A 25,204-nucleotide genomic window follows, 5' to 3' on the forward strand; every position below is an offset into this window, starting at 1 on the left:
GCACACCCACTTAAAATATGTCATTTTATCTTTGTATCATATTTTACTTACAAACATGTCATTTTATTTTTTACCCACATAATGAAAATGATTCCAGACATATTTATAAGTAAAATATGATGCAAAAGTAAAATGACATATTTTTAAGTGAGTGTATAGGATATGAGGCTTATGGATAGCACGACTCTAACGCATATCCTCCGATAATATTGCTTGAGGACATGTTTGATAAATATGAGAATTTCTAAAGTTTTTTAAATTTTTTATAACTTTATTTTCAAACATCACTGAAATATAAAATATTTTTTAATTTCAGATTTCAATTTTGTCATCTAATCATTATCTAATAATTACTCAAATATAAAAATTAATATAACTTATACAAACTTCAATACAAAAATAATATTAACAAATTACATTCAAATAATTTTTTTTACGCAAACTTCAATACAATATTTATTTTAAAATATATTTATATCCAACTTTTTTTTCTCTTTTTTAAAAATCTAATAAAATATATTTATTCAAACTATTTTACTATTGTTAACAGAATTTTAAACATCGAAACATGCCCAAAATTTCCATAGCAACCTTTTGATTTGCAAAATGGCAATGCATGTTAATCGACACTAGACGGTTTTGTTTAGGAGAAATGCTATGCATCTGCCCCACACCGGCACACACTTCACATTACTTTTTTTTTTTTTTTTTTTACACTCAATAAGTTGAGTGTGTGCCGGTGTGAGGCAGATGCATATATTTTTCCTTTGTTTAGTACCTTCCTTTTTCCCGCAACAACTATATCGTACAAAAAGCCAGCTATTACTTGGGATCCGGTATGAAGTATGAACACAAACAAAAAGAAAGAGAGATACCTTACTTCCTATGCCTTCCAATCTCAATTTCCCTTTCTTTAATTACCATCTTTCTCGCCTTTCCACAGATTATGTTCATAGTTTAATTCCTTTTACATTTTTTCTTTTTCACTTTTTGGACGGCTGTCCATCACTTTCCAACTGGATTCCTTCACCATTTCCATCTTCTTCCCTTTATATATCCCAGAATCCAAGTCAAGCTTACTTATCAAAGTTGGTTCTTCTCCAAGATCAGGAAGAACCAGTATCGTTTTTGTTTTCAGTAATATTGGTTAGCCTAGCTATGGCTACGCATACTTACACAAGCCAATATTACTCATCCCAAAGGTCTGTAGCCATGGCGCTGGCTCTGGTTTCTGCAATAGTGCTATCTCCGCTGTACTTGAGGCCGAAGAACGATACGCGCCATTACGAAACAAAGTGGAGCTCTGGCTTTGTTCTACCAATGGTTCTTGCAGGGCTTATTATTGCAATCAGAACAACTTCATCGGCATCTGCGCAGGGAGGAGGCGCTAGAGCTTCAATAATTCCTTCTCCGGACCCTTCTTGGGTTCTTAGAATTGGAAGCTCGTCTTGGGGCCTTGCCGGGATTTTGGTGATGCTGATGCTTGTACTTTCATGGCAAGCATCCGTCCAGGAATTTTTCTGGAGATAGATATATATATAAGAGAGATCAATTCCTACAGCTTCTTTCCTAACTCGTAATTCTACTGTATTTCGTTCTGTTTGTGGTAGTTTTATATGAAATTTGTGTAAGCTTGCTAGTAATTGAATCTCTTTCTTTGTTTCTGCTTTATGAAACAAATTTCCGATATACAAATGGGAATGCATGCCAAACGAAAGCCACAAGTGACGATGATTATTAGATGGCAGTAAAACATTTTACGGGAATGATTTTATTTAAAGTAATATTACATTTTTAGGATATGTAAGATGTATTAATCTATTTAAATAATAATAAAATTTACCATAAAAAATAATTTTTTTTTCATTCGAATCTTATATTCGCCCATATTTTTTAAAAAGAGTAACAAACTTGAACAACATAAAACTGTAAAAATAGTCTTTTTATGTTTTGCCAGGCGAGTTGTACACACAACACACGTGCGGGCTCACCTTATTTAAGCCTTGTTTTATGGCAAGATAATATAAATATGATAAATGATATTTAAAATTATAGAATGTAAAAACGTCATGAGTTTTTTTTTTTAAAATTAGATAAATATAAGACTGATAAAAAAAATTAATTTTTTAATAGTTGACATCACTATTTTTTAAAAAGAATATGCAATACTTATATAACACATGATTATATATAATATTACTCAATTGAAAACTTAGTATATACAAAAATGCACTCTTACATTTAAAAAAAAAAAAACATTTTTTTAAAAAAAAATTATTTTCAAATCCTCAAGGGAGTCCCCTTGGCTTCGTCCCTAGAAACATATGAGACGAGAACGTGTTCAACGATTCCATCAAAGATATCTCACTTGGTAAGATTGTGTGCAATAAAATTAAAATTCCCGCGGACCCCCTCAATTTTCTTATAATTTCGAGTTGTAAGGCCTTTTTAGATATAGAAACGGTTTCATTTCATCTCATCTTATTATTACAAATTTTTTAAACTTTCGTATAAAATATAATAAAGAATTCAACTTTTTTTCAAATTTCAAAATAATATCCTAATAATATTTTAGAAAACACTATAAATAAATACAAATAAATTTCACAAAGAGATTCCACATACTGACTGTGCCACGTCTCTCCCCTATTTTTTTTCTCTTTCTTTCTCCCCCTCTCTCATGCCCGCCATCCTTGCCCTCTCTTTGTGCCAGCCATGGTGGTCGGGGACTACAGATAGGCAGAAGATGCCAACAGTCCAAGCAGCATCGGCGGGGTGAAGCTCACAGCAACTCACCGTGCACGTTGGTGCACATTTCGCATATTATGTGCGTGGTCGATTGTTGCATGGCCGCCACTAGGTGCCCGGGGTGATTAGGATCTAATCATTTAAGTCGACAACTTGCGTGATGAACAGTTGCCGTCATTTGATCATTTGTGGGTCATTGGGATCACCTTGGGAGGGAGAAAGATAGAGGGAAAAGGGCGCACAATGTGTACGTGGTTGACCGTTGCGTGGCTGCCGCTAGGTGGTCGGGGTGGTTAGGATCTGAGCCGATGGCTTGGGTGGTCGACAGTCGCTGTCCTTTTGACCGTCTGTGGTGGTCGAGAACCACCTCGGAAGGGAGAAAGAGAGAGGGAAAGGGGGAGGATGGGAGAGGGGGAGAAAGAGAGAGAGGGAAAAAAATAAATAAATAAAAGAGACGTAGCACACTAGCACAGTGTATCACATTAATATGTAAGATTTGTTTGTGAGATTTGTTTGTGTCTCTAGCAGTCCTCATATTTTATTTAATTTTTAAATTTTATCTAAAATCATCTCATCTCATCTCATTTCACTATCCAAACAAGACTTAAAACTTCGAATAATGGCCTTATCAACAGTGAGATTCTCCAATCCGAAACAATGACCTCATTGTCCTGGTACATTTCAATCACTCGAAGTTATTTCAAAATTACCCATAATTGTTGTATCTGTGATAGAAAAAAAAAAAGTTAATTACTTTGTTCCTTAAAAAAAATAATTTTTTCATTGGGCTTTGGATAGAAACGAGAGGAAGCCGAGCATGGCCCAAGACTTGTCCTTCACGGTTCTCTCCCTTCATACTTTCGTATGTTTTTCCGCCGTTTCTCTCCTCCCTAACGTTCTTGTCCTTCATCGGTCTCTCCCTCCACTCTTCCGACCTAAACCCAACACCACACCTCCACTGCCTCTGGCCGAAACCGACCAACTCCCAGCAAACCATTCCCTTAATACTCGGTGAATTTCGCAAATTCTCTCCATCTAACGGTTGGATATAGTCGAATCAAAGGTATTCATTCCTCCAATTTTTTTCTTTCTTGTTTAAAGTCTTGTAATTTGTGGAAACCCCATAAGCTCATAGAGTGTGAAATGCCCATTGAAAAGGCTGGAAGGTCCTGATTTATAGGGCAATTTGTTGGGTCCGAAATCCCCAACCCCAATTAGGGATTGAGGATCTTGGTTCTTTTGAATTTTTATGCCCCCAGATTCACTTTGAAACATCATTTTGAGCATTTCTTTTTATTTACTTCCTTTGCTAGTGTTAGAGAGAGTGCTGCTTTTGAAACCCGTTGTCAAAGATAACAAGTAGAGAAAAAAAGTAAATTTGCATGTTTTCGTAGTTCTGATCGCAATTTTTTCAATCCGAGTTGACCGTACTTATTTTGTTACTTTGATCTTTGATCTTCTACGCTCAAGAATGAAGCATCTTCACTTAAACCTAAAGGTGTCAGCTCCAGTGACTACGAATTGACATATGGAAGCATGTAAACAGAACAGATTTGGTTATGTTTGCAATAGCCTGCTACATGTGCATAATGTCGCTAGTCTACCCGGGGGTTTAGGTTCCATGGGTGAGTCCTAAGGGCTCTGCCGTGGGTGGTTCCCCGTCATAAAAAAAAAAAACATGTGCATAATGTCTTAGCTGAAATATGTACCCTCCTGCCTAATAACCCTTGTTCTGCTCTGGAAGTTTATTCCCCCCTCTTTCTTAAGTTTTATTATGACGTCTTTCAATGTCAGTATTACTTACTGTACAATCACAACTCCCATCTATTTCATAACTTAGATTGAGTTGTAATTAATTATGGATACTTCAAACGTTGGTTGAAGAATTTGTTTTGCTAGTGAAGTGATATCTATTCTTTAAAGCTTCTTGGAGTGCCCTAATCTTTTTCCTGATATAGGTGAAAAAAGTAAAGGAAATGGCTGAGGGAGATGAGGATTTGCCAAGGGATGCAAAGATTGTGAAGTCACTGCTGAAATCAATGGGTGTCGAGGACTATGAACCCCGTGTTATACACCAATTTTTAGAACTGTGGTATCGATATGTTGTCGATGTATTAACTGATGCACAGGTGTACTCAGAGCATGCTGGTAAGGCTGCCATAGACACTGGTGATGTCAAGCTTGCTATCCAGTCAAAAGTCAATTTTAGCTTCTCTCAACCACCACCAAGAGAGGTAACTTTGGCTTACAATCTGCCATTGTGTTCTAAACCATTTATGTTGTTGGTCTTAAACTAAATTTTGGACTCCATTAGATTTGCAATTCACTTTGCTTTAAGGTATTAAGATTATTCTCTGATGGTGCACTGTGGAATGGTGCTGTGAGGGTTCTTGAGGTCAAATGCCGACAGTATCTTATGATTAAGTTGTCAATAACTTTAGCTCTTGGGGGCACAATTTTTTTGTTTTGTTTGATAAGTTGCAAGTCAAGAGTTGTTGGCTATACATAAGCACAATATCGAAACAGATAACAGATTAGCGAAGACTAAGGTTAGAAGTCCTTAAGCATACATGGTCGGTTAGGTCAATTGCTTCTGCCCACAATTGATGTGTTTTGCTTAAAAATGTTATAACAATCAGATGTATTTGAGCACCCCCACCCGGGTAAAAAAAAAGACCATTTTTACTTTATGCTGAAAGATACATGATATTTATATTCAATTAATAATTCATCAGGTCTTACTGGAGCTGGCTCGAAACCGGAACAAAATACCATTGCCGGGGACAATAGCTGGGGCTGGTATTCCTCTCCCACCTGAGCAGGATACGCTGATCAGCCCCAACTACCAACTTGCAATCCCAAAGAAGCAACCTTCCCCAACAGTTGAAGAAACCGAGGAGGATGAAGAGCTTGTTGATCCCAAACCCTCGCAAGAACAGAGGACAGATATGCCACAGCATACTCAAAGGGTCTCCTTTCCCCTCATGAACCGTCCAAAATGAAAACTTTATGAACTATGTAGGAGCAATTAGATCCATTGTCTGAAGATATTGGAACCAAAAAAAAAAAAAAAATATGCATCTTCTTTAATGTTGATCTGTTCGAAGTGACTTCTCGATAGTGAAGAGGCTGGTAAAGTGCAATGTTACAAAAAAGTGGGAAACATTCAAATTGAGCATACTGATTACTGTATTCAAGAGCTGCGGAAAGAACCCATTTGTAAATGGATGCCTAAGACTTGTTTGCCAAGGGGCTCTAAATGAAATTACTTGCTTCCTTGTATAAATTATGTCAAGAGTTATATAAAAATGCGTACCCATGAATCGGAGGTAGTGAGTATGGAAAAGAAGAACGTGAGTTTTATTGAGTTTACTCTATTTTGTGTGTCCTTAATAAAACTGATGACTTTCCTCATGGCAGATGATCCTTTATCGAAAATAACGAGGGAAAAATGAAATTGCAACAAGTTTCAAGTAGATGGTAGCCGACTCCAATAATGCTATGGGGCAGGTGTTGTGAGCTTGGAATTGTTGAAATGAGGAGCCACTTTCATACGACCACTCTAATCATTCATATTCATATGAGATGATCACACTTCAATAATAAAGTAATTAAGAAAGTCTTTTAATTCCATGTTCCCGAAGTGTTCAGAGTTCGGACTACGTAACGTTTGGCACCTAGAAGGTTCACTTTCTCGGTGCTTGTCCGTACTTTGATCCGGGATAGCAAATCCTTAACTTGTTATTAATTGGAAATGGGCGTGCGTGACATCCTATTGCGTCTATTCCCCTCTGTTCAAGACAAGTTAATTCTAATAATCACCCACCACAAAAAAGAAGATTTTTCTTGTATCTTTCTTCCTTTTTTTTTTTTTTATTTCTTTTTCCCAACAACAAACAGTAGTGGAATGGGCTCGACTCTCTCTAATTTTTTTATGGCCTTGGGTGTATAATATATGCGTGAGTTACATTCCAACACGTGCCTATAGCTGGCTTGCACGTTTTGGGATCTGTCCTACACGCGAAACCAACTCGTTGTACTCACTCACGGTCCAGCGAGCGCGAGCATAACATTCTTGCATGTTGGTATGTTGCCTCTACTGCCTATCTGCACTGTCGGCCAAACAGGAGATTCTCATTCCCCCTCTCCACAGTTTCATGCATGTTGCACGTTTGAATGATTCTTTACGGATCTGTTACGCAATTCGGATCAGGCGGGATATATTTTGTTGGATGTTAAATAAAATATTATTATAATATTATTTTTTTATTATATAATATAATATAATAAATAATTTAATTTTTTAAAATTAATTTTAACTTATTTTATTTCATATGATAATTATAATATTTTTAAATTTTTATATAAAATATAATAAATAATTTAAATTTTTTAATTTTAAAATAAAAATAATATTAAAAAATATATTATAATAATATTTTATTTAATTTTTAATTTTAATAAAAATGAGGCTGATTCTTCAACCCTCCGATTTGGAAAAAGTGGTGTAGAATGAATCTATGTATTCAGTGAATTGTCTGCCAAAAACAGTATCTTGACTCGCTTATTGACTTTTTGCGCTTTTTGACCTCCGAGAGGCCCATGCCTACCGTCCGATTCATAGAAAAAAGGCCCCGACAGTCGGGAGATAATTGGGCGGAGCTATGACCGAGTTGGCACCGCGACAACACGTGCGAAGAGGGGGACATCCCGAGTGTGACCGCGTCCAAATCAACGCCCACCTAATAGCCGCCAACGCCGACCACGTGTCTGCCGCTGTTTCTGACCACGTGGCGGAGGTAGCTACTGGTGAGTCGCCACGCTAGAACCAGAAGCTAAGAATCTAACAGAAAAATTCATCACTCTCTTTTGTTGTTTTCCTTTTTTTGGAGGGACTAAGGTGGTCCTTATCATGGACTTCCCATCTCTTGTTCTACAGCTTCTCGGGGGAAGCTGTGGAATTACCATTCACTCCGCAATCGAATTGCCTACTGTGCCCTTTCATTCACTACCAGTTTTTTAAGAGGATAAATGATACTTGTAATTATGAGTGTATAAATTTCGTACATTTATTTTAAAAAAAAAATAAAAAATATAAGATTTATATAAAAAAAATTAATTTTTTAATAATAAATTCTATTTTTTTTCAAAGTGACTGCGCAGCGTTTACGCATTTCACGATTATACGTAGTATTACTCTTTTTAAAATAATTAAATTTTTCTATTCATCATTCATATACCACACATTCAATAAAAAAAAAAATTACAAAAATAGTGTGTAGTATATGAGACTTATAAATAGAATTTTTCACTTTTTTATGATACCATTTTCTTCCACTCTACAGTCGAATTGTCTATTGTGCCCTTTCATTCTCATCTTCGAATCATTTGCTTTCACTCTCTCTCTTTTTCTCCTCGACTTTCTAGAGAAACAAACAATAATTTTGTGTCTCTGTCTTGCCCAATTACATGTCCACTGTTGGATAGATTATTTCAGATAAAAAAAAGGGCTTTTTGTAACATTCAATGGATTAATCATCCCCACAATGGAATCTTGTAATGGGGCTATATAAGTATAGGCAGATGGGGACAGAAGAAGCTTTATCATTCAAAGCTGAAAATGAAATAAAATTATTAATTAATGTAAAATACTTATACTGGCCAAAAGGTGAATCTTACTTAAGATTTTTAAATTGGATATTTCATTAAAATTGAATTATTATTATTTTGTTACCTTGAAATGGACAACTTAAATCAAGAGATGTCAGCACATTAATTCAAAATCCACACATGACATCATCGTAATGGCAAATCTATTAAATCTAAAGATACCAAATTATTGAAAGTTTTCATACCAATTTTATTGTTTACGGTCTTTGTATAATGTAAATCAATCACCTCCAACTCTATTTGTGAAATTACTACTATAACTTTCATTTTGCTTATTATTTTTAATAATAGAAAAATATTTTAATCACAGAATAATTATATAAAAATAAACTTATAAATTGATGTGAATTGATGTGATATGTCAGATTGTAAAATTATTTTTATTATAAAATATATCTAATAGATGTCATAAATTTATATTAATTTGTAAATTTATTTTTATATAATCTTTTTGTATCTATAATAATTCTCTATATATAATATTTTATATTATAAGATCTATATATTACATGTCTAAATTATAAATATATATAGGAAAATGATAAAAGAGAGAGAAGATTACAAGACTCCCTCCTCCTTCCTTTATACGGTTATTCCTTATAAAAGAGGGATTAGACAAACCTACCTTTATTAGGTTGAAAAGATCTAAATTTAGATTTTTTTTTATTCACGAGAAAAAGTCCTTTATCCATCCCAAGGCCAATTGTGTAATTTCATATTTCGTTTCCATGGCTTGCTCCAAGTTAAAACAACAGAAAAAAAGGAAAGAAAAGCTTGGAGTCTCTCGAAAGAACGTAAAGAAATCTTCCTCTGCCGCTCTCTTTCTGTCTCTTTCTGTTTGACTCTTTTCCCTTGAAAATTATAGGGTTAGGTTTTTTTTTTATTTTTTGTAAAGCCCTCCTCAATTTCATGGCTTTTCTATTTAATTCAACTCCGATTGGCGTTCGAGGTCTATAAATTTTGCATACTGTAGCTTAACTTACTTTCCTCTTAACAACCCCAAAACCGCTCATTTCTTACATAATTTTAATTAATTGACTCTTAAAAAAACTACTCTTTGATTCCAGAATATTTGTGTGCTACTCAGAGAATTCTCGTGTGGCAAACTATTGGGTTCTTGTGAGAAAAAACGGCACTGATTTTCTATTGGGGACATATCGATTTGCATTTTTCTTGGGTTTGAATGTAAATCAATTGGGTTTCTCGAGAAAATTTTCTGGGGCTTTGAGAAAATCCAATTTGTATAAGTGCTGTTTCTTGATCTGAATCCCTACTGAGGCAGTTGTGATCCGAGACCAGTTTTACGGAAGCCGAAGCGAAAGAAAAAGGCCATGGTGGTACCAACCATAGCTCTATACGCGAGCCCACCGAGCACCGTGTGCTCAGCTCCGCACCCATGCCAGATCAACGCCCACGCGTCGTACGATTTCGAATTGAGCTCTCGGCCTTCCTCTTCGGCATCATCTTCACCGTCCACTCCACAAAAGCCCGGAATCGGTGGCCTCTCGTGCCTATTCTCCTCGCCCTCGGTGCGACCTTCGTCGAGTTTTTCGGTTGGTGGCTGCGGTGAAGAATTTAGCTCTTTGTGGCACGACAGAGGCGAAGAATTGAAGGAACTGAGCAGCTCTTATTACCATTTTCCGAGTAAGTTCGCTGGGTCTTGTCTAAAGAAGGATTTGAGCCCAGTTTCGGTGTTTCAGGGTCCGGTTTCGTGTAGTAGTAGCGTCGCTGGATCCGTTAGAAGCCCCACGATGAGTTTCCAAAGTGGGTTGTTCAATGGCTTCGTGAGGAATGCTTTGGGTTCGTGCGTAGATTACGATTCACCCAGTCTCGAGCTCTGTAGCGATGGATATAACGTGGGTCATGCGGAAGAATTGACTTTCAATATAGAGGTGGAGGGGAATTCTGAGCCGTATGTAAAGGAATTGTTATTGGGTGCCCAATCAAAGCACAAGATCTTTTATGAGAATTTTGTGATCAAGGCTTTCTACGAAGCTGAGAAAGCACACAGGGGTCAGGTGAAAAAATATATATATACATTTTTTTTCCTTTTTCGTTCACATTAGAATTCTGATTGTAAACTTACGTTGTTTTTATGGGGAGTACTTTTTGTGGTTTTGGTTGAGACGTTTACGTGTTGATTTGTTGTAGATGCGTGCCAGTGGTGATCCGTACTTGCAGCATTGCGTAGAGACGGCGGTGCTGCTCGCTCTGATTGGCGCTAATTCAACGGTGGTTGCTGCAGGGCTTTTGCATGACACACTTGATGACTCTTTTATGAGCTATGGCAATATTTTTGGGATGTTTGGAGCTGGGGTCGCAGATTTGGTCCGAGGGGTAAGAGAATGAATTTTCGTAACTTCCATCTGGCTTTAAATTGAGTAGCAAAACAGAAACGTGCTGTTCAATGCTTGAGAAAGACTTATCTTTGCCTATCTCTATTAATAATATTATCGATTACTAAAAAAAAAAAAAAAGACTTATCCTCGCATGTGCAAGAGCAGTTGTGGTTTCTTCCTTGAATAGTTCAAAATTGGCATGTAGGGTGAACTCTTTTATTTATTTTTCATATAATACAAATTTAAGAGGCTAACTTGGAAATCTGCGAGCCATGGTTTTGTAGATTGCTTATAGTTTTTCAAAATCTACCTCAGACCATGCGCTGGAAGTGTCATGGTTGCCGTATTCAGTAGCAGATCTAATTTGAATTAGTTCAAGAAGAATCATTGATTTGACGCTTTGGCTTAGTTTCTCTTGCAAGAGAACATGTATGTGCATAAATGGTATGATATGGTTTTTTATTGAATTGCATGTAAGTGAAACATAATTGTTGCAGTCTGCTGATCACTTTTATGGATGATGAATATCAGAGATTCCATAATCATCTGTGATAGCAGCAAGTAAAAGACAGGCTTTTAGGGTTGATAATCCCAAACTTTGTTGGTTTTAAGAAGAGTGATGGAACTGTGACACTGAAGCCTGCAGGAATAGTTTTAATGAGGTTTTGATGCTTTGAGTATATCTGTCCTTTTCTTTCGGTTATCACAAATGTTGGAGATCTAGTATAGTTGGAACTGAGTGACTAAGACTTCTTTATATAAATTATGAGGAGCTTAATTTTTCCCACAGCATCTGTCTGGTTGTTTAAATTTGAAATTTGAATTTCATTCAATTTTTTTAAACTAAAATTTATGTGGTAAGAATTCTTGTTTATTAGTTGACATTGGGATTTTTATCTTACCCCCCCTTCTCTCTCTCTCTCTCTCGTTTAATCTAACACACTTATAATATACTTCTTTATGACATATGTTTAGGTCTCCAAGCTAAGTCACTTGAGTAAGCTTGCGCGTGACAACAATACAGCAAGCAAAACAGTTGAGGCCGATCGCTTGCATACCATGTTCCTTGCCATGGCTGATGCCAGGGCTGTCCTCATTAAATTAGCAGATCGATTGCATAATATGATGACACTAGATGCATTGCCTCTAGCCAAGCAACAGAGATTCGCAAAGGAGACATTTGAGATTTTTGTACCCCTGGCAAACCGTTTAGGAATCTCTACATGGAAGGAGCGTTTAGAAAACCTATGTTTTAAACATCTTAACCCAGACCAACATCAAGAACTGTCTTCTAAGCTTGTCGACACGTTTGATGAGGCCATGGTCACTTCCGCTATAGAGAAATTAAAACGAGCTCTTAGGGGTAAAGCTATTTCTTACCATGATGTATCTGGACGGCATAAGAGCTTGTATAGCATTTACCGCAAAATGTTGAAGTATGATCTCTCTCTCTCTCTCTCTCTCTCTCATACAAACACCTGCAGATAAAGATATACCCGGATAATCTACTTTTAATTCTGGGCAAGGCTTTCCTAGCATTTTTTCAGGACATCTTTGATCAAGCAAGGATAATTAATAGAATAGGGCATCATGAGGTGTTAGCATTATTTATTCCTATACCTAACTAAAACTTCATCAGTTGTTTATAGATCAGCATGCAAACAGACTGGCATGGACACATATTCAATTGCTTCTGCTGCAATGATCCCTCTAAATGTCAAATTTGCATGAGATTAGAACTTCTAAAGCAGTTTGAATTACAGCAATTTGTAGTTGTGTTCATGGTGGGTGAAACTGGGGCTTCATTTCTTTTAGATATTTTCATGATAACTGAAGGGAATCGCAGGCTTTGTTTTACTTAAAATATTACTTAGTCTAACTGTGTTGCGGAATGTGCTCGAGAAAATTATTAGTCATATGGTCACTCCACTAGTTATACATTTTTTTAATTATTTAAAAGTCAGTTTCACATTACTTATATTAGGTTTCCTTTGCAGAAAGAAGCTAGTCATGGATGAGATTCATGACATTCATGGGTTACGGTTGATTGTTGACAATGAGGAAGACTGCTATAAAGCCTTGAGAGTTATTCACCAGTTATGGACTGAAGTACCTGGAAAGCTTAAGGACTACATAAATCATCCCAAGATTAATGGGTATGTAATAGGTTAGAGGCATTTGAGTGCTCTAGAGGCGGTTGTGTGCTCTAGTTTACCTTAATTGTTTCTTAAGTTTGATTTCATAACTTATAGGTATCAGTCTCTGCACACGGTGGTGATGGCTGAAGGCCTAGTTCCACTCGAAGTTCAGATTCGGACGACGGAGATGCATTTGCAGGCTGAATTCGGCTTTGCGGCTCATTGGAGATACAAGGAAGGTGACTGCAAATATTCTTCATTTGTGCTTCAGATGGTTGAGTGGGCTCGATGGGTTGTCACCTGGCAGTGTGAGACAATGAATAAAGACCGGTCATCAATTGCCTATGCTGAATCGAGAAGGCTGCCCTGCACATTCCGTTCTCATTCTGATGATTGCCCATATTCATACAAGCCGCACTGTGGCCAGAATGGGCCTGTGTTTGTGATCATGATTGAGAATGATAAGGTGTGTGTGCGCGTGTGCGTGTGTCTGAATTTTCACTTCTCAGCACCCGCATGCTTGTTTTCCTTTACTGCTTTTATACAATGTATGAACCTAGGATAAACAAAAAAATAATAATAATTAATAATAATTGTATGACTAATTAGGTCTTTTATATGAACGGGCAAATGTTGACTAGATGTGGTTTTGGCACTATTCATAGTTTTATCCAACTTGGCCCAAATTGGATCTAGTGGCTTGTTTTTTGATTCAGTTCTCTCTGTATACATATTGATCCTTCTGCTATTGGTTCTTATCAAGTGCTTTTTCCGACCTTTGTAATGTTTATGTTGTAAACAAAGAAACAACTAGAAGAACATCATGCATGAGTTGATGTCGCCGTGACAAGCTATTGTTTGAATATTGCAGATGTCCGTACATGAGTTTCCTGCAAACTCCACGATAATGGATTTGTTGGAAAGAGCTGGACGAGGAGGCTTGAGATGGACACCGTATGGTTTCCCCCTGAAGGAAGAATTGAGGCCAAGGCTGAACAATAAGCCAGTGAGTGATCCGAAGTGCAAGTTGGAGATGGGGGATATGGTGGAGTTAACCCCAGCCATCCCCAACAAGTCTTTGACAGAGTACAGGGAAGAGATTCAGCGAATGTATGATGGTGGGCTGACTGTGCCCAGCACTGGGCTTGCTGCTAGCAGTAGGGTTGGATGGAGAAGTTGACCCCCATTTTGTTCTCCCTTTTTATATTTATATTATATACGATTCTAGTGACAATAGACTATTCTTGTATATCTATATATATATATATATATAGCATATGGGCCTGTACAGGAGCTGTATCGATTTATTACTGTGTTCATCAAAGTGCCGAATGATCCATCTTATTAACATTCACTTGTTAGTTTCCCAAAAAAAAAAGGGAAAGGGCAAATGTCTGTTAAAAGACACATTTTCTTCCCTAAACAGATGCAGGGGTTTGACAATCGTAGCAGCAGAGGACTGAGGTGAATATTAAGTGATTTTCAATGTTTGTTCGGAAAGCACGCCAAGGTTTGTTCTCCTATTAGTATTTAGTATCCTGTCTTGTGGGAAGAGAGAGAGAGAGAGAGAGAGAGAGAACGAAACAAAAGATCTATTATGTCTAACGATGTTGTCGGATTCAAAAGAATTTCCATGTTTAAGAGATCTCAGTTTCTCTACATGAACGGTGTAGCAAGTAAAACAGAAAGCAGTTCCATTTCTTGAATGCCGAGAAGCAACATCGACAGCGAGGGTAGCGTGGCAATGGGGCCTCTCAGCGTCAGAGTTGGGCAAAAATCAGCATCGGAAGGCAATCTGCATTCATTCCATGTGGGGGCACCTGGCGTGTTGCCAAAGCTGTGCCATCTCAGTTGAGCAGTAATAGTAATACACATCCAAGTCTCCTGTCTTCAAAGTGACATGTAATTCTTGATCTCACTACTTAAGGGGTACCAATTTTTAAGGAGGTATACTATGATTTTTGCTATTGACAACAAGCTTAAAAGTTATAGGGGCATAAATCTCCAAAGTGATGCATGTATGTAAAGAAATAAGAATTCTGTAACAGGTTGGGAGTTATAAATTTGATCAACGTGTTGACAACTTGACTACAAATCTAAATAATATTGAAAGAGTTTTGGATCTAAATAACATGGAAAGGGTTTTGGATTCTTTTTGTGTGATTGGGTCACTGATTTGATGGAAGAAACAGCACTTTTGATGAAATCCTGCCCAACATATCTGTACAGCTAAAAGAATAGCTTTTGCCTCTAAACAGTACAGAAGCTTTGTAGTTCCCAGCAGAACTGCATGGAGTTGAACAAGAAGAAAACCATGTTTCTAAATGGAGCCAGACTATGATTTCATTTTCAGCTCAAGAGCTGCCAAGCAAATCATGCAGGTTGCAAGAACAAAAGACTCCCTTGTCATCCTCCACGCAGCTTATTATTTTTACGTTTTACATGGAATATAGGAAAGAGAATAACTAACTGTTTTAACTGTCCTTGTTTTCTTATCCAACTTCCACAAAGAACAAAAAGAAACAGGCTGTTCTTTCCACCATAATACCACGCAGCCATCTTTCTCTTCGGCTCTCATCTCCCAATTACTATCATACTTTCTCAACAGAGCTCGAGCCCCATCAATTGCATCCTCTCCAAACGGCTTTCCTACGACTCCACTCCTCTCATTCTCTCACACCACTTTTCTTTCCCTTCGTTCATCTCTCGCCTGTTAGTCAAAGCTTTCGCCGCCTCTCCTTCCATCAGTCTCCTCTCTTCACTCTCCCGCCCCTTGAAAGCCGAGCTTGTTGAGTCCAAAAACCTCCACAGGTAATCCACTCGCCGAGAGAACCCAGTTGCGAAATTCCCACAATTTTTGCAGCTACAGTCCGTGCTGTTTTCGCTTAAAATCACTCCCTTTGGTTCCATGCCTCTCAGTACTCTCAAGAACTCAGTTCTTTCGTCCGGGGAGTTGTGATTCAGATGGCGAAGCCGGAATTGCGCGCAAACTATTAAGGTTCCGTCAGGAGATGTGTTAATGGCTTGCGCACCCAGACTTTGCAAGGGATGATTATTGAGCCGATTGATCTGCAAATTAACGTTCATGGACTTGGCGAAACAGAGAAGCCGAGAGGAAACGTTGTCTCCGGGAGGTCCAACGGAAAATGGGGTCTCTTTGTTTTGATCGTTTTCATCGGTGTTGGCGATGACGGTGATGCGGACCAGTGAAGGATATGTAGATTTCGCGAGCTGCCAGGCTCTTGGGCAAGAATTTGAAGAATCGAAGCGTTTGCTATGTTGTTGGGGAAGGAAAACCAGGGACTAACTGATAAAGTGATAAAAATTACATGATAAAGCTGCTTAAGTGAATGAATTATTTAATAAAAAATGAATTAAACACTTAATTATGTATTGATTTTTAATACTTGACTCAATGTTAAATTCTGATTAATATCTCAAATTTTATTCTGATAATTTACTTATGTTGCAGGGCATTGTGGAAAAGATATTAAAATTATATGGGTATTATTAGAAGTACCTAATGCCAGCAACAAAAGAAATGCACAGCTGCAGCAACTCAAAACGCAAGAGAGGGAGGCGTGAAACGCTGGGCGAAGGCATGAAACGCAGGCGAGCTGGACCAAAAAGCAGGAGAGGGAGGCACGAAACGATGAATGCAGACTCACGCTGGGCGGGCTTGAAATGCAGGAGATGCAGCAGTGAAACGGCGTGCGCACAGCAGGAAGAGACGAAACGCATAGCAGCAAGGCCTGGTGGGCAGAGACGTGCGCACTGCGGAGAAATGAAATGCACGAACGTGGGCTGAAATGCGGGAGCTGAAACGCACGAGAGTCAAAACGCAAAACGGGCTGGGCAAAACGCAAGGAACGAAACGCACTGCAGGCAGATTAAAACGCAGAGAAACGCAGGGATATAAAAAGAAAAAATTGTTTTCATGCGCCGGTTCCCTTAGTTTTTTTTTTCTTCAGTTCTAATTTTTTTCTTCTTCCGCATGTTACTGGGAGTATATTTTTCTTCCGATTTTTATTTTCCTGTTGCTGATTCTTCATCTTCGGCATTTGGGTTTCAGCAAACACTGCTATTTCATTTTATTTTCTGTCAGTTTTTATTTTTCTCAGTTTCGAATTTCAGCATATCTGAATGATACAGTATATTTTTATTCAGTAACTTTCATTTGAAACAGTATATGATGATGTTAGATTTTAATTTTCTTGAGCATTTTGTTAATCTAGAGATGATAGGCTAGATTTTTAGCTTGGGATTCAATGAGTAACCCATGACTATTTGGGATTGGATTTACTTCAATATTTAGTGCTTTTGATGATTAACTTGATGGATTATATCTCAATGTGCATCTAGAAAATATTAGAGTACTTTGTTCTTGGTTTAGATCAATTGTAGACGTAAAGGCACAATTGATACTTGAACAAGTAACATGACTTTAATGTTTTTTTTTTCACTTTTCTATGATTGTTATATAATTTGTCAAGTAGTTTTTAAAATAAAATTGCGGTTCATTGCTATATTATCCGACTATGATTTCTAGGAATGAGAGAATGGTTGAGAGAAAATGAAAAGAGAAGTAAATTCATCACCAAATTTGTGGGCGAAAATTGCATCACAAGTGTTTGTTTAATTGTTTCTTACAGGTTTAAGTCAACTTCCATACGATTTCTTTAAATCCCTTTAATCTTAGCAATTTTAGAAAAATAGATTCTCTTTTATTTTCAGCTTTACTTATGCTTGAACGTCCCGACAATTTCACTCATAATTCATTCTACACTCCCTTAGTAAATATTCACATTTAGGTGTAAATATTGTTAGTGGTTAAGTTTAGGAATTTAATTCTCTTTGCTTATTATTTTAAATTTTCTTGTCACTCCAAACGGTAATATGTAGTCTTGTGAAAATGAAATGTTTGCTAAATTCTCATTATCCTTGTGAATTCGATCTTGAGATTTACTCTTGTATTACTTTGACAGCTTCTACGCTTGGAAGTCGAAATTAAAAGCTGATCATTAACCTCGTAGAATTTGAGCAGTGATCTTTGGAAGAATCGTGAATCAGTGGAAGCAAAGGTATACCCTGCTGAGGAGGAGGAGATCGAGGTGGGGGATATGTGTTGTACGTATGTGTTGTGCCAGTGCTCGGAGGCCGTGAAAGGCAAGACGGCGGTTGGAATCGCCCGTGTGGGAGGCGAGCTCTTGGAGGACGTAGAGAAGGTGTTGTAAGCGTGACATATTGCCCTCAGTGATGGCAGCCGCGCAAGGGTTGAGCAGCTGCTCGGCCCATCTTCCTTCCTTGTCTTCCAACGGACTTCTTAACTGCCAAAACTTCCTCAACCTCTGCAAACCCAATGTCAGCGTTCGTGATCCGCTGACTCTGATTCTTCTGGGGACTGAGGTAGTTTACGGATTGTTTGGAAAGGATGTTGTCTGAAGCTTTTCTTTTCTTGGATGAATTTGCCGGTGATGGGTGATTAAAAACGGTGGGGTTTGTAGGTACTGTGCAGGTGGCAGCCGCAATGGCACTATGAACTTCTGGACTTTCATCCCACCATTGATAGCCGTTGATATCACTGGAGTCTTATGGATCATCCAGGAAAGAACGAAGCTGAATCTTCGGTCCAGTCCAGGATGTGATCTGATGTGGGATTCGGTTCTGGTTCTTCCATGGTCATTTTAATCGACAGAGAGGGTGTTCAAGAGGATGAGACTAGGAGATGGTTCTATTTTTTCTCCCGGGGTTGGAGAAGAAGGGATACGGCTTGATCATTGACCAAACAAGAGGGTAGGCTTAAGGTTTCAGACTTTCTTAAAGTATATAGAGTAATGCAGGTTTTTTCTTTTGAGCATTAGAATAATGCAGTTGGCAGTGACGCTTTTAGAAGGGAACAATAAAGGGCATTTCTTGAATTGTTGGCGTGCTGTTTGCTTGGAAGATATGGTGGCTTTTTCGTGTTTATTTTAAGCTGCTATGAGAGTAGAAAATGGTACCTCCTCTGTCCATTGGGTGGTATGATTGTTCTCCTGTATTTCATGGGGGGTTTTAAATCCATTTGAAAACTGAGCTTTCATGGGTTGAATTGGAGTTGCCAAGAGACAACAAACTCTGCTCCACTAATATAATATTACACGCCCTTGTCTGGTGCAGCTTTGTGGCGTTGGAGAGTCTCCTAATATGTTAAGATTCTCCCAGGAACCAATGAGTTTTGGTCATTGGAGGTTTATTGGGGGATTATGGGCAGTTTTTTATATCTGAGTCTGGATTCTCTCTGTTCTCCAATTTGTTCATTCACCGCATTTTCATTATTTTTCATGTGAATATCATGAGTTTTGTATTACTATTCTCTTTCTTTTTCTGTTTATTTAGACATATAATTCTTGCATTTGTGTTGGATTCGATCCGTGACCAGACTGCATTGCTTTATTCTCTGTTTCTAACGTTTTAAAACCATTAGCACATGCTTGATGCGCCTCCCCAAATTCATAACTTAGTCCATGTAAACTCACCCTCTTGCTGCCTATTTCGTTGGTAAACACCCTCTGTGGCTTAGCCCTGAAAGGCTACCACTACCTTTTCTTTTCTTTGATTGATAGAAACCTCCCCTGCTTTTCTAGTGAACAAGTAATTCTCAAGTGCTTTATGTCATCGTGAAGATTCTGATTCTTCTTCTTCTTCTTCTTCTTTCTTATAAATTTTCTTGTTCTCATCTCAATCTTTTTATTAAATTGCTACTGTAAGTCATCAAGCGCAAATATGTCGGAAGTGATAATAACTTGTAAGCTGTACTTCTCATCTTCTGTGTGCACCAAAGCGAATGTAGGTAAAAGGGATCCAAACCTGCCAAAGGCCGAAATATAAAGCCCAAAAAAAAAAAAAAAAACTCAGCAACCAGCCCATTAGAATGACTATCTACGTAGCCAATGCTGTAATCAGTGTCGCGTCCAGCAGTATGGGTGTTACTTGGATTTGCCCACAGTTCAAAGCGGTGCAGAGTAAAAGGTCTCAAATTTCCGATGGAATATACAGGGACTGCATCATTAGCCATTGTTAAAACCGTTTGTCCGCTTAGGTCTTCTGGGTCAGGGCAAGACTCGAAATGGACAAATTTCAGACCGATCACCAGAGCCGTAGGCAACAGAGCTAGTACACAAAAGTTTTCTTTAAGCAATCCACGTTTATTAATGTGATAATTTAGTGATATACAGAACTACAAATAGGTGAAACGTTTTGTGTTGCAGTAGTTTTGCTGCAGAACCCCTTTTAAAAGACTGGCGATTAGATTGTTAACAGATTTTTAGAGAAATTACAATCTCCCTTTGGTACTTAGTGCTTGGAAAGTAGGTAAGGGTCAAAAGATACCTGAAGCATGAGTCGTTTCCTCCCCTTTTTTCCTATTCTTTTGGCGTGAAAACTGGAAATTTAGATGAAAATCATAACGGAATCACCTCCTTTTAATCCCATGAAGCTCAACTTTTGATTGGAAAATCCGAGACATAAAGGTAAGGACTTGTTGGACTCGTTGAGTTTTGAAGTGTAATTTTCTGCCAAATCGATCCCTTAATTATAAATTATCCAGGAGCATTTAAGTGTCTTTTCATTTTTCTGCACATTCATTCATATTAGACATTCATGTATCTGTCAAGAAGTTGTACGCATGCATTTATCTGAGTCAGACATAACGTATCTCTCTGTAAGTCTCCGTCATGCTTATAAATAGCCCAATTTATGTTCAGCCTCTGCGTATTCACAAGTGTAAACTGAAAACCATCATTGACATTGCAGTGATCTTGAATTCAACTGTCAACTTGTCCTTTTCATTCGACCTGTATTTTTTTTTAGAGTAATTTTAGAGAGAAATTATTATAACAGTATATATTTTACACTCACTGTATGACTGTATCTAGTTGATTATTTCTAATACTCATTTGAAGAGATGTGTGATTTATATGATATCATATCATGTGTACAAAATGAATATTCTCAATAATAACTTTTATCTATATTTATTTTTTTTTCTACTTCTTCACGACTCATTTTTGAGACTTGGTGTGAAATTTTTAAATAAATCAGTTGAATTACAAGATATGGAGGATATGTATCTTTTCAATATGTAATTTTGGAAGTATTCCATTAGCATGCTGCACCGTCCATGTCTTCTGGTTTTTAACTCCTGACTTTTTTTGTTTTGTTTATTTGCTATAGAATTTAATACTTTACAACATGATGCACCACAACAATGAATAGATTTATAACTATTAATGGAAAGTTATTTATTAGATTATAACAATAAAGTCTTTTTCGGTAAAAAAAAATTATTTTCATTAATTACTATTCACTATTCCACACCTCAAAAATAACTTATATTTTATAAAAAAAAAATTATAAGTATAAAATATGAAAATAAATAATAACTGATGAATAGAATTACTCTACGATAAAATAATGTTTGAAATGAAAAAAGCTAAGCAAATAAAAGACACACCAGTGCACAACCTACTAGAAAAAAAGAAAAAAGAAACTCCTGCAAGCAAATTGAACAGAAGCAACAAGATTTCAGTTTGTCTGAGATACAAGAAGTAAAATCCTATACACAATAAGGTAGAACAGTGTAAATTCTTAGGTATTACAACACATGCTATGTTGCAGTCTTTTATTTTAGCAAAACCCACACTTTCCAACATCTCTCTCTCTGCCTAAAGAAGATCCAAACCCCACCCCCTTGAGGTCACACAAGTATATGTCTCTGACCCAGGAGAACTGTTGCAGTCAAAACCCTCTTTCTCAGCCAGCTTTCTCAGGTGGTGAGCTTTTAGACCTGCAGTGTAAAACTGCACCCACTCTGCCAACAAGTGCCTCACAAGGAAAGATGACCGGGACTAATATGGAAAGGAGTGCGCTCAAAGGAAAGATACTTAAGAGGAAATTTTTGGGTTAATAAATGAGAGTCTTGTTATGGAGCACAATAAAGTAGTAGCAGTAGGGGCATGTGTTTTGGGGGCAGAGTTTCAGAATGAGAACAGTCCTCACCTCAGAGTGCAGTTCCCTGACACTTCCTGCAGACTTTCAAGAAAGGAAGAAAAGTGATTTCAATTGCTAACAGACAAACCCAAACCTCCATCTAACCAACAGTCTCTTGCTTGCGCTTTCTCCATCATATATAATCGGTGAACTCAGAAGAAAATAAAAGAATAAAGTTACCTTCCAACCCAATGTTCTTGCGATGGTAAAATCTCAGAAGAATATAAAGTGAAAAAAAGACTCTGTTAAATGATTAGTATCAAGTGTTATAAGCACTATGTTAAAATCTGAAGGTGAAAGTTGACCATTAAATTCTCCAGGAAAAAGAGTTTTACACCAAGAAAACTTGATAGGGCTCATGTCAGAGAGGGCTGTTTTCTTCCCTCTAACAGCACTTTTAAGCTCCATATGGATCTCAAAACCTACAAAACAAAATCATATGAAAGATACCATAATCGCATTACCAAACATAAATCGAAATTTACATTTTTGGGATGGGTTTAGGACATGTTAATCTGCCACATCATCTTCTTCGCTTCTCATCAGAGATTATGCAAGTGAGCGGTGGGGGAAAGTAGAATATAAAGTAGAGTAATACTCTTTATATCATCTTCTCGTCATTTTATAATATAAAAATTATTTATTATATTTTATTTATAAACTTATTATCTAACACTGAAAAATAAAATATAAAATACCCATCGAAACTACTAGGCAGGCTATAAGCTAATCACCGCACTCTGTATTTCTCAACTTGATCATTGCGAATTAAGTCAGCAAAAGAAAATGACATATACATCCTTCTCTCACTCCAGATTACAGTAACAATAGCTCAGAAAATTGAAGGAAAAAGAGAAAAAAAAAAAAGGTTTTTACAGAAGACATTGCAAAATCCACTACAAATGTTGCAGCTTCACGTAATCTCATGGCACGCTTTTCCAGGACCGTGATTTGGAGACAGCGAAAACAAAGTTGCATCGACAAATAATGAGTATTGATTTTACACCAACACATTTTTATAACACATTTCAAAATAATATTATAAAATAAAAATAATATTATAAATTAATATTATTTTTATAAAGTATTTTATAAAATTATCCTCATTTAACGTATTATTATAAAATGTATTATAGAAAATATTGTGTTTAAATTATTTTTACTAAACTATATTTGAATTTAATTTCTTCTTCCTTTGCACAGTTGTTTATAGATTTCTGTGAAGGTGTCAGAGACAATAGCAGCAACAAAGGTAGCCGCAGTGCAGAATCAGAAGCAGAAGAAACAGAGGTTCTGTAGTAATAAGAACAGACTCACTCAGGGAAGAGAGAGGGAGAGAGAGGTAGCAGCAGTGTCGTCAGAGCCATTAGTTTTTTCCATGTAAAGAAAGATTCTGCAACCAGTGGACTCTGCAAAAATACCCTTTAAAACTATCAGCCCAACAAAAACAAAACCTCTTTCCCTGTGTCTCTGAAATCTCCCAAGTTTCTTCCGCCTTGTTCTTGTTCTGCATCTTGGTCATTGTTTTTGTTTCTATTTCCAAAATGATGAATGCAAATGCAAGAAATAGGTCTCCTTTCACAGCAACACAGTGGCAAGAACTCGAACTCCAAGCTCTTATATTCAAATACATGGTTGCAGGGATCCCTATCCCACCCGATCTCCTCTATAGTGTCAAAAGAGGCTTGGAGTCTTCAATTTCCTCAAGGCTCTTCCCTCACCGCCCCAGTAAGCATGCAAATCATATTCTCATAGCTATATGCGTTAAGACCGGTTTCTCATTAAATACGATTATAAACGTATATATACAATTATTTTTTGTGGGGGCAAATTAAAATTTTTGATGTTTGTGTGTGAGTCTCTGTGGCTGCAGTTTCCTGGGAATGTTTTGAAATGGGATTTGGCAGAAAAGTAGACCCAGAGCCAGGGAGGTGCAGGAGAACAGATGGGAAGAAATGGAGGTGCTCGAAGGAAGCATACCCAGATTCCAAGTACTGTGAGAGACACATGAACAGAGGCAGAAACCGTTCAAGAAAGCCTGTGGAAGTTACCTCAACTGCAACAACCACAACAAATGTTTCACCAACCGTCTCATCAATCAACAGAAACCTTACAATAAACACCACAACTATTCCCACAACCTCTACTTTCTCTGTCTCTCCACTTTCTAATTCTTCTGTGAGCTCTGAAACTAATCCCCATCATCCTTACCATGAGGCCACTCTTTATCCCTTCCTTTATTCACATTCCTCCTCCTCTAGACCTCCCGTTTCTGGTCTGTTACCTCAAAATAACATTACCCATCAACTATTTTTGGACTCTAGATCTTATTCTCAGGCTGATAAAGATTACAGGTTTGTGTAATAGGAAATAAAAAATTAGAAAAGTTGACTACTTGTTTTGAGCTTTTATATTTAGTGACTGTTCGTGCAAATAGTTTTTTTCAAGGTGCAAAGGAGGGTGTGGATGAGAAAGCTTTCTTCCCGGAAGCTTCAGGGACTTCCAAAAGCCTACCTGATTCATATCAGAGATCATTAACAACGGATTCCTATAAAGGTTATTCCCACACACAGTTTCAAAGCCTTACTGATAGTGCAAAGCAGCAGCAAGAGCAACATTGCTTTGTTCTGGGTACCGACTTCAAGTCACCAGGACTAGTTAAAACTGAGAAAAATGTAGAAGTCCAGAAGCCGCTGCACCAATTTTTTGGAGAGTGGCCACCAAAGAACACAGATTCATGGCTTGATCTAGCATCTAATTCTAGACTCCCTACTGGTATGTTCATCTCACAATTATTTTCCCCTTATTTCTTTATATTTTGCCTCTTGTACCAATATTTTACAACCATCACTTCTACAATGTATTTTTTTTAAAAAAAAAAAAACAATTCCCTGGTGCAGATGATTGAAAGTCTCAATACTGGATATTTTGATTGTGGCCAAAATAGTCCTTGTTGGTGGGTCAATACCAGCTTCTTGCGAGTAAGGGAGCTTTATTTCGCGAAAGGTACTGTTGGTGAATAAGGTAGGGTCACAGAAGGATTTGTCTTTTGCTTTCTTGATAAATATTTCCTTCTCTCTCTAAAGAAACATGTTTGGTAAGATTATTTGTAGACTTGCTTGTTTGAATGGAGGCATGCATCTTGACTTGCTTTTGGGTTCCCTAACTTCTGTCTTCTTATATGTATAATGGGCAGTAATCATGCAACTTTAGACATATATATATATATATATAGGAAGTGCTTTCTGCCAAATTCATGTACACGTCCGTGGACCCATATAT

The 25,204-nt window shown here is 37.3% G+C and overlaps 3 protein-coding genes and 1 pseudogene across 3 annotated transcripts; 3 read left to right on the forward strand and 1 right to left on the reverse strand.

Moving 5' to 3' along the window:
• The first annotated feature begins 3,579 nt into the window (after window positions 1–3,579).
• LOC109022313 (transcription initiation factor TFIID subunit 9-like) lies at window positions 3,580–6,035 on the forward strand. Its single transcript, XM_019005186.2, has 3 exons — window positions 3,580–3,811; window positions 4,707–4,982; window positions 5,484–6,035. Exons 2-3 carry the CDS (start codon window positions 4,725–4,727, stop codon window positions 5,748–5,750), a joined length of 525 nt encoding a protein of 174 aa, XP_018860731.1. The 5' UTR covers window positions 3,580–3,811; window positions 4,707–4,724; the 3' UTR covers window positions 5,751–6,035.
• Window positions 6,036–9,232: 3,197 nt separating this feature from the next.
• LOC109022312 (probable GTP diphosphokinase RSH2, chloroplastic) lies at window positions 9,233–14,320 on the forward strand. Its single transcript, XM_019005185.2, has 6 exons — window positions 9,233–10,436; window positions 10,570–10,755; window positions 11,733–12,193; window positions 12,755–12,913; window positions 13,010–13,361; window positions 13,767–14,320. Exons 1-6 carry the CDS (start codon window positions 9,750–9,752, stop codon window positions 14,073–14,075), a joined length of 2,154 nt encoding a protein of 717 aa, XP_018860730.2. The 5' UTR covers window positions 9,233–9,749; the 3' UTR covers window positions 14,076–14,320.
• Window positions 14,321–14,441: 121 nt separating this feature from the next.
• Window positions 14,442–19,109, reverse strand: LOC109016803 (annotated as a pseudogene).
• A 4,076-nt stretch (window positions 19,110–23,185) lies between these two features.
• Window positions 23,186–25,112, forward strand: LOC109022310 (growth-regulating factor 5-like). Its single transcript, XM_019005183.2, has 4 exons — window positions 23,186–23,650; window positions 23,796–24,276; window positions 24,360–24,697; window positions 24,823–25,112. The coding sequence occupies exons 1-4, from the start codon at window positions 23,467–23,469 to the stop codon at window positions 24,828–24,830; spliced, it is 1,011 nt and encodes a 336-aa protein (XP_018860728.1). The 5' UTR covers window positions 23,186–23,466; the 3' UTR covers window positions 24,831–25,112.
• The last annotated feature ends 92 nt before the right edge of the window (window positions 25,113–25,204 follow it).

Source organism: Juglans regia, chromosome 12, assembly GCF_001411555.2.
Source record: "Juglans regia cultivar Chandler chromosome 12, Walnut 2.0, whole genome shotgun sequence".
NCBI lineage: Eukaryota > Viridiplantae > Streptophyta > Magnoliopsida > Fagales > Juglandaceae > Juglans > Juglans regia.

Coding starts and splice junctions, on each gene's coding strand:
- LOC109022312 (XM_019005185.2), top strand. CDS start 9,750: ATGGTGGTACCAACCATAGCTCTATACGCGAGCCCACCGAGCACCGTG. Junction 10,756..11,732: donor TCGCAGATTTGGTCCGAGGG/GTAAGAGAATGA, acceptor ACATATGTTTAG/GTCTCCAAGCTAAGTCACTT. Junction 12,914..13,009: donor AATCATCCCAAGATTAATGG/GTATGTAATAGG, acceptor CATAACTTATAG/GTATCAGTCTCTGCACACGG.
- LOC109022313 (XM_019005186.2), top strand. CDS start 4,725: ATGGCTGAGGGAGATGAGGATTTGCCAAGGGATGCAAAGATTGTGAAG. Junction 4,983..5,483: donor CTCAACCACCACCAAGAGAG/GTAACTTTGGCT, acceptor ATAATTCATCAG/GTCTTACTGGAGCTGGCTCG.
- LOC109022310 (XM_019005183.2), top strand. CDS start 23,467: ATGATGAATGCAAATGCAAGAAATAGGTCTCCTTTCACAGCAACACAG. Junction 23,651..23,795: donor GCTCTTCCCTCACCGCCCCA/GTAAGCATGCAA, acceptor CTGTGGCTGCAG/TTTCCTGGGAATGTTTTGAA. Junction 24,277..24,359: donor CAGGCTGATAAAGATTACAG/GTTTGTGTAATA, acceptor TCGTGCAAATAG/TTTTTTTCAAGGTGCAAAGG.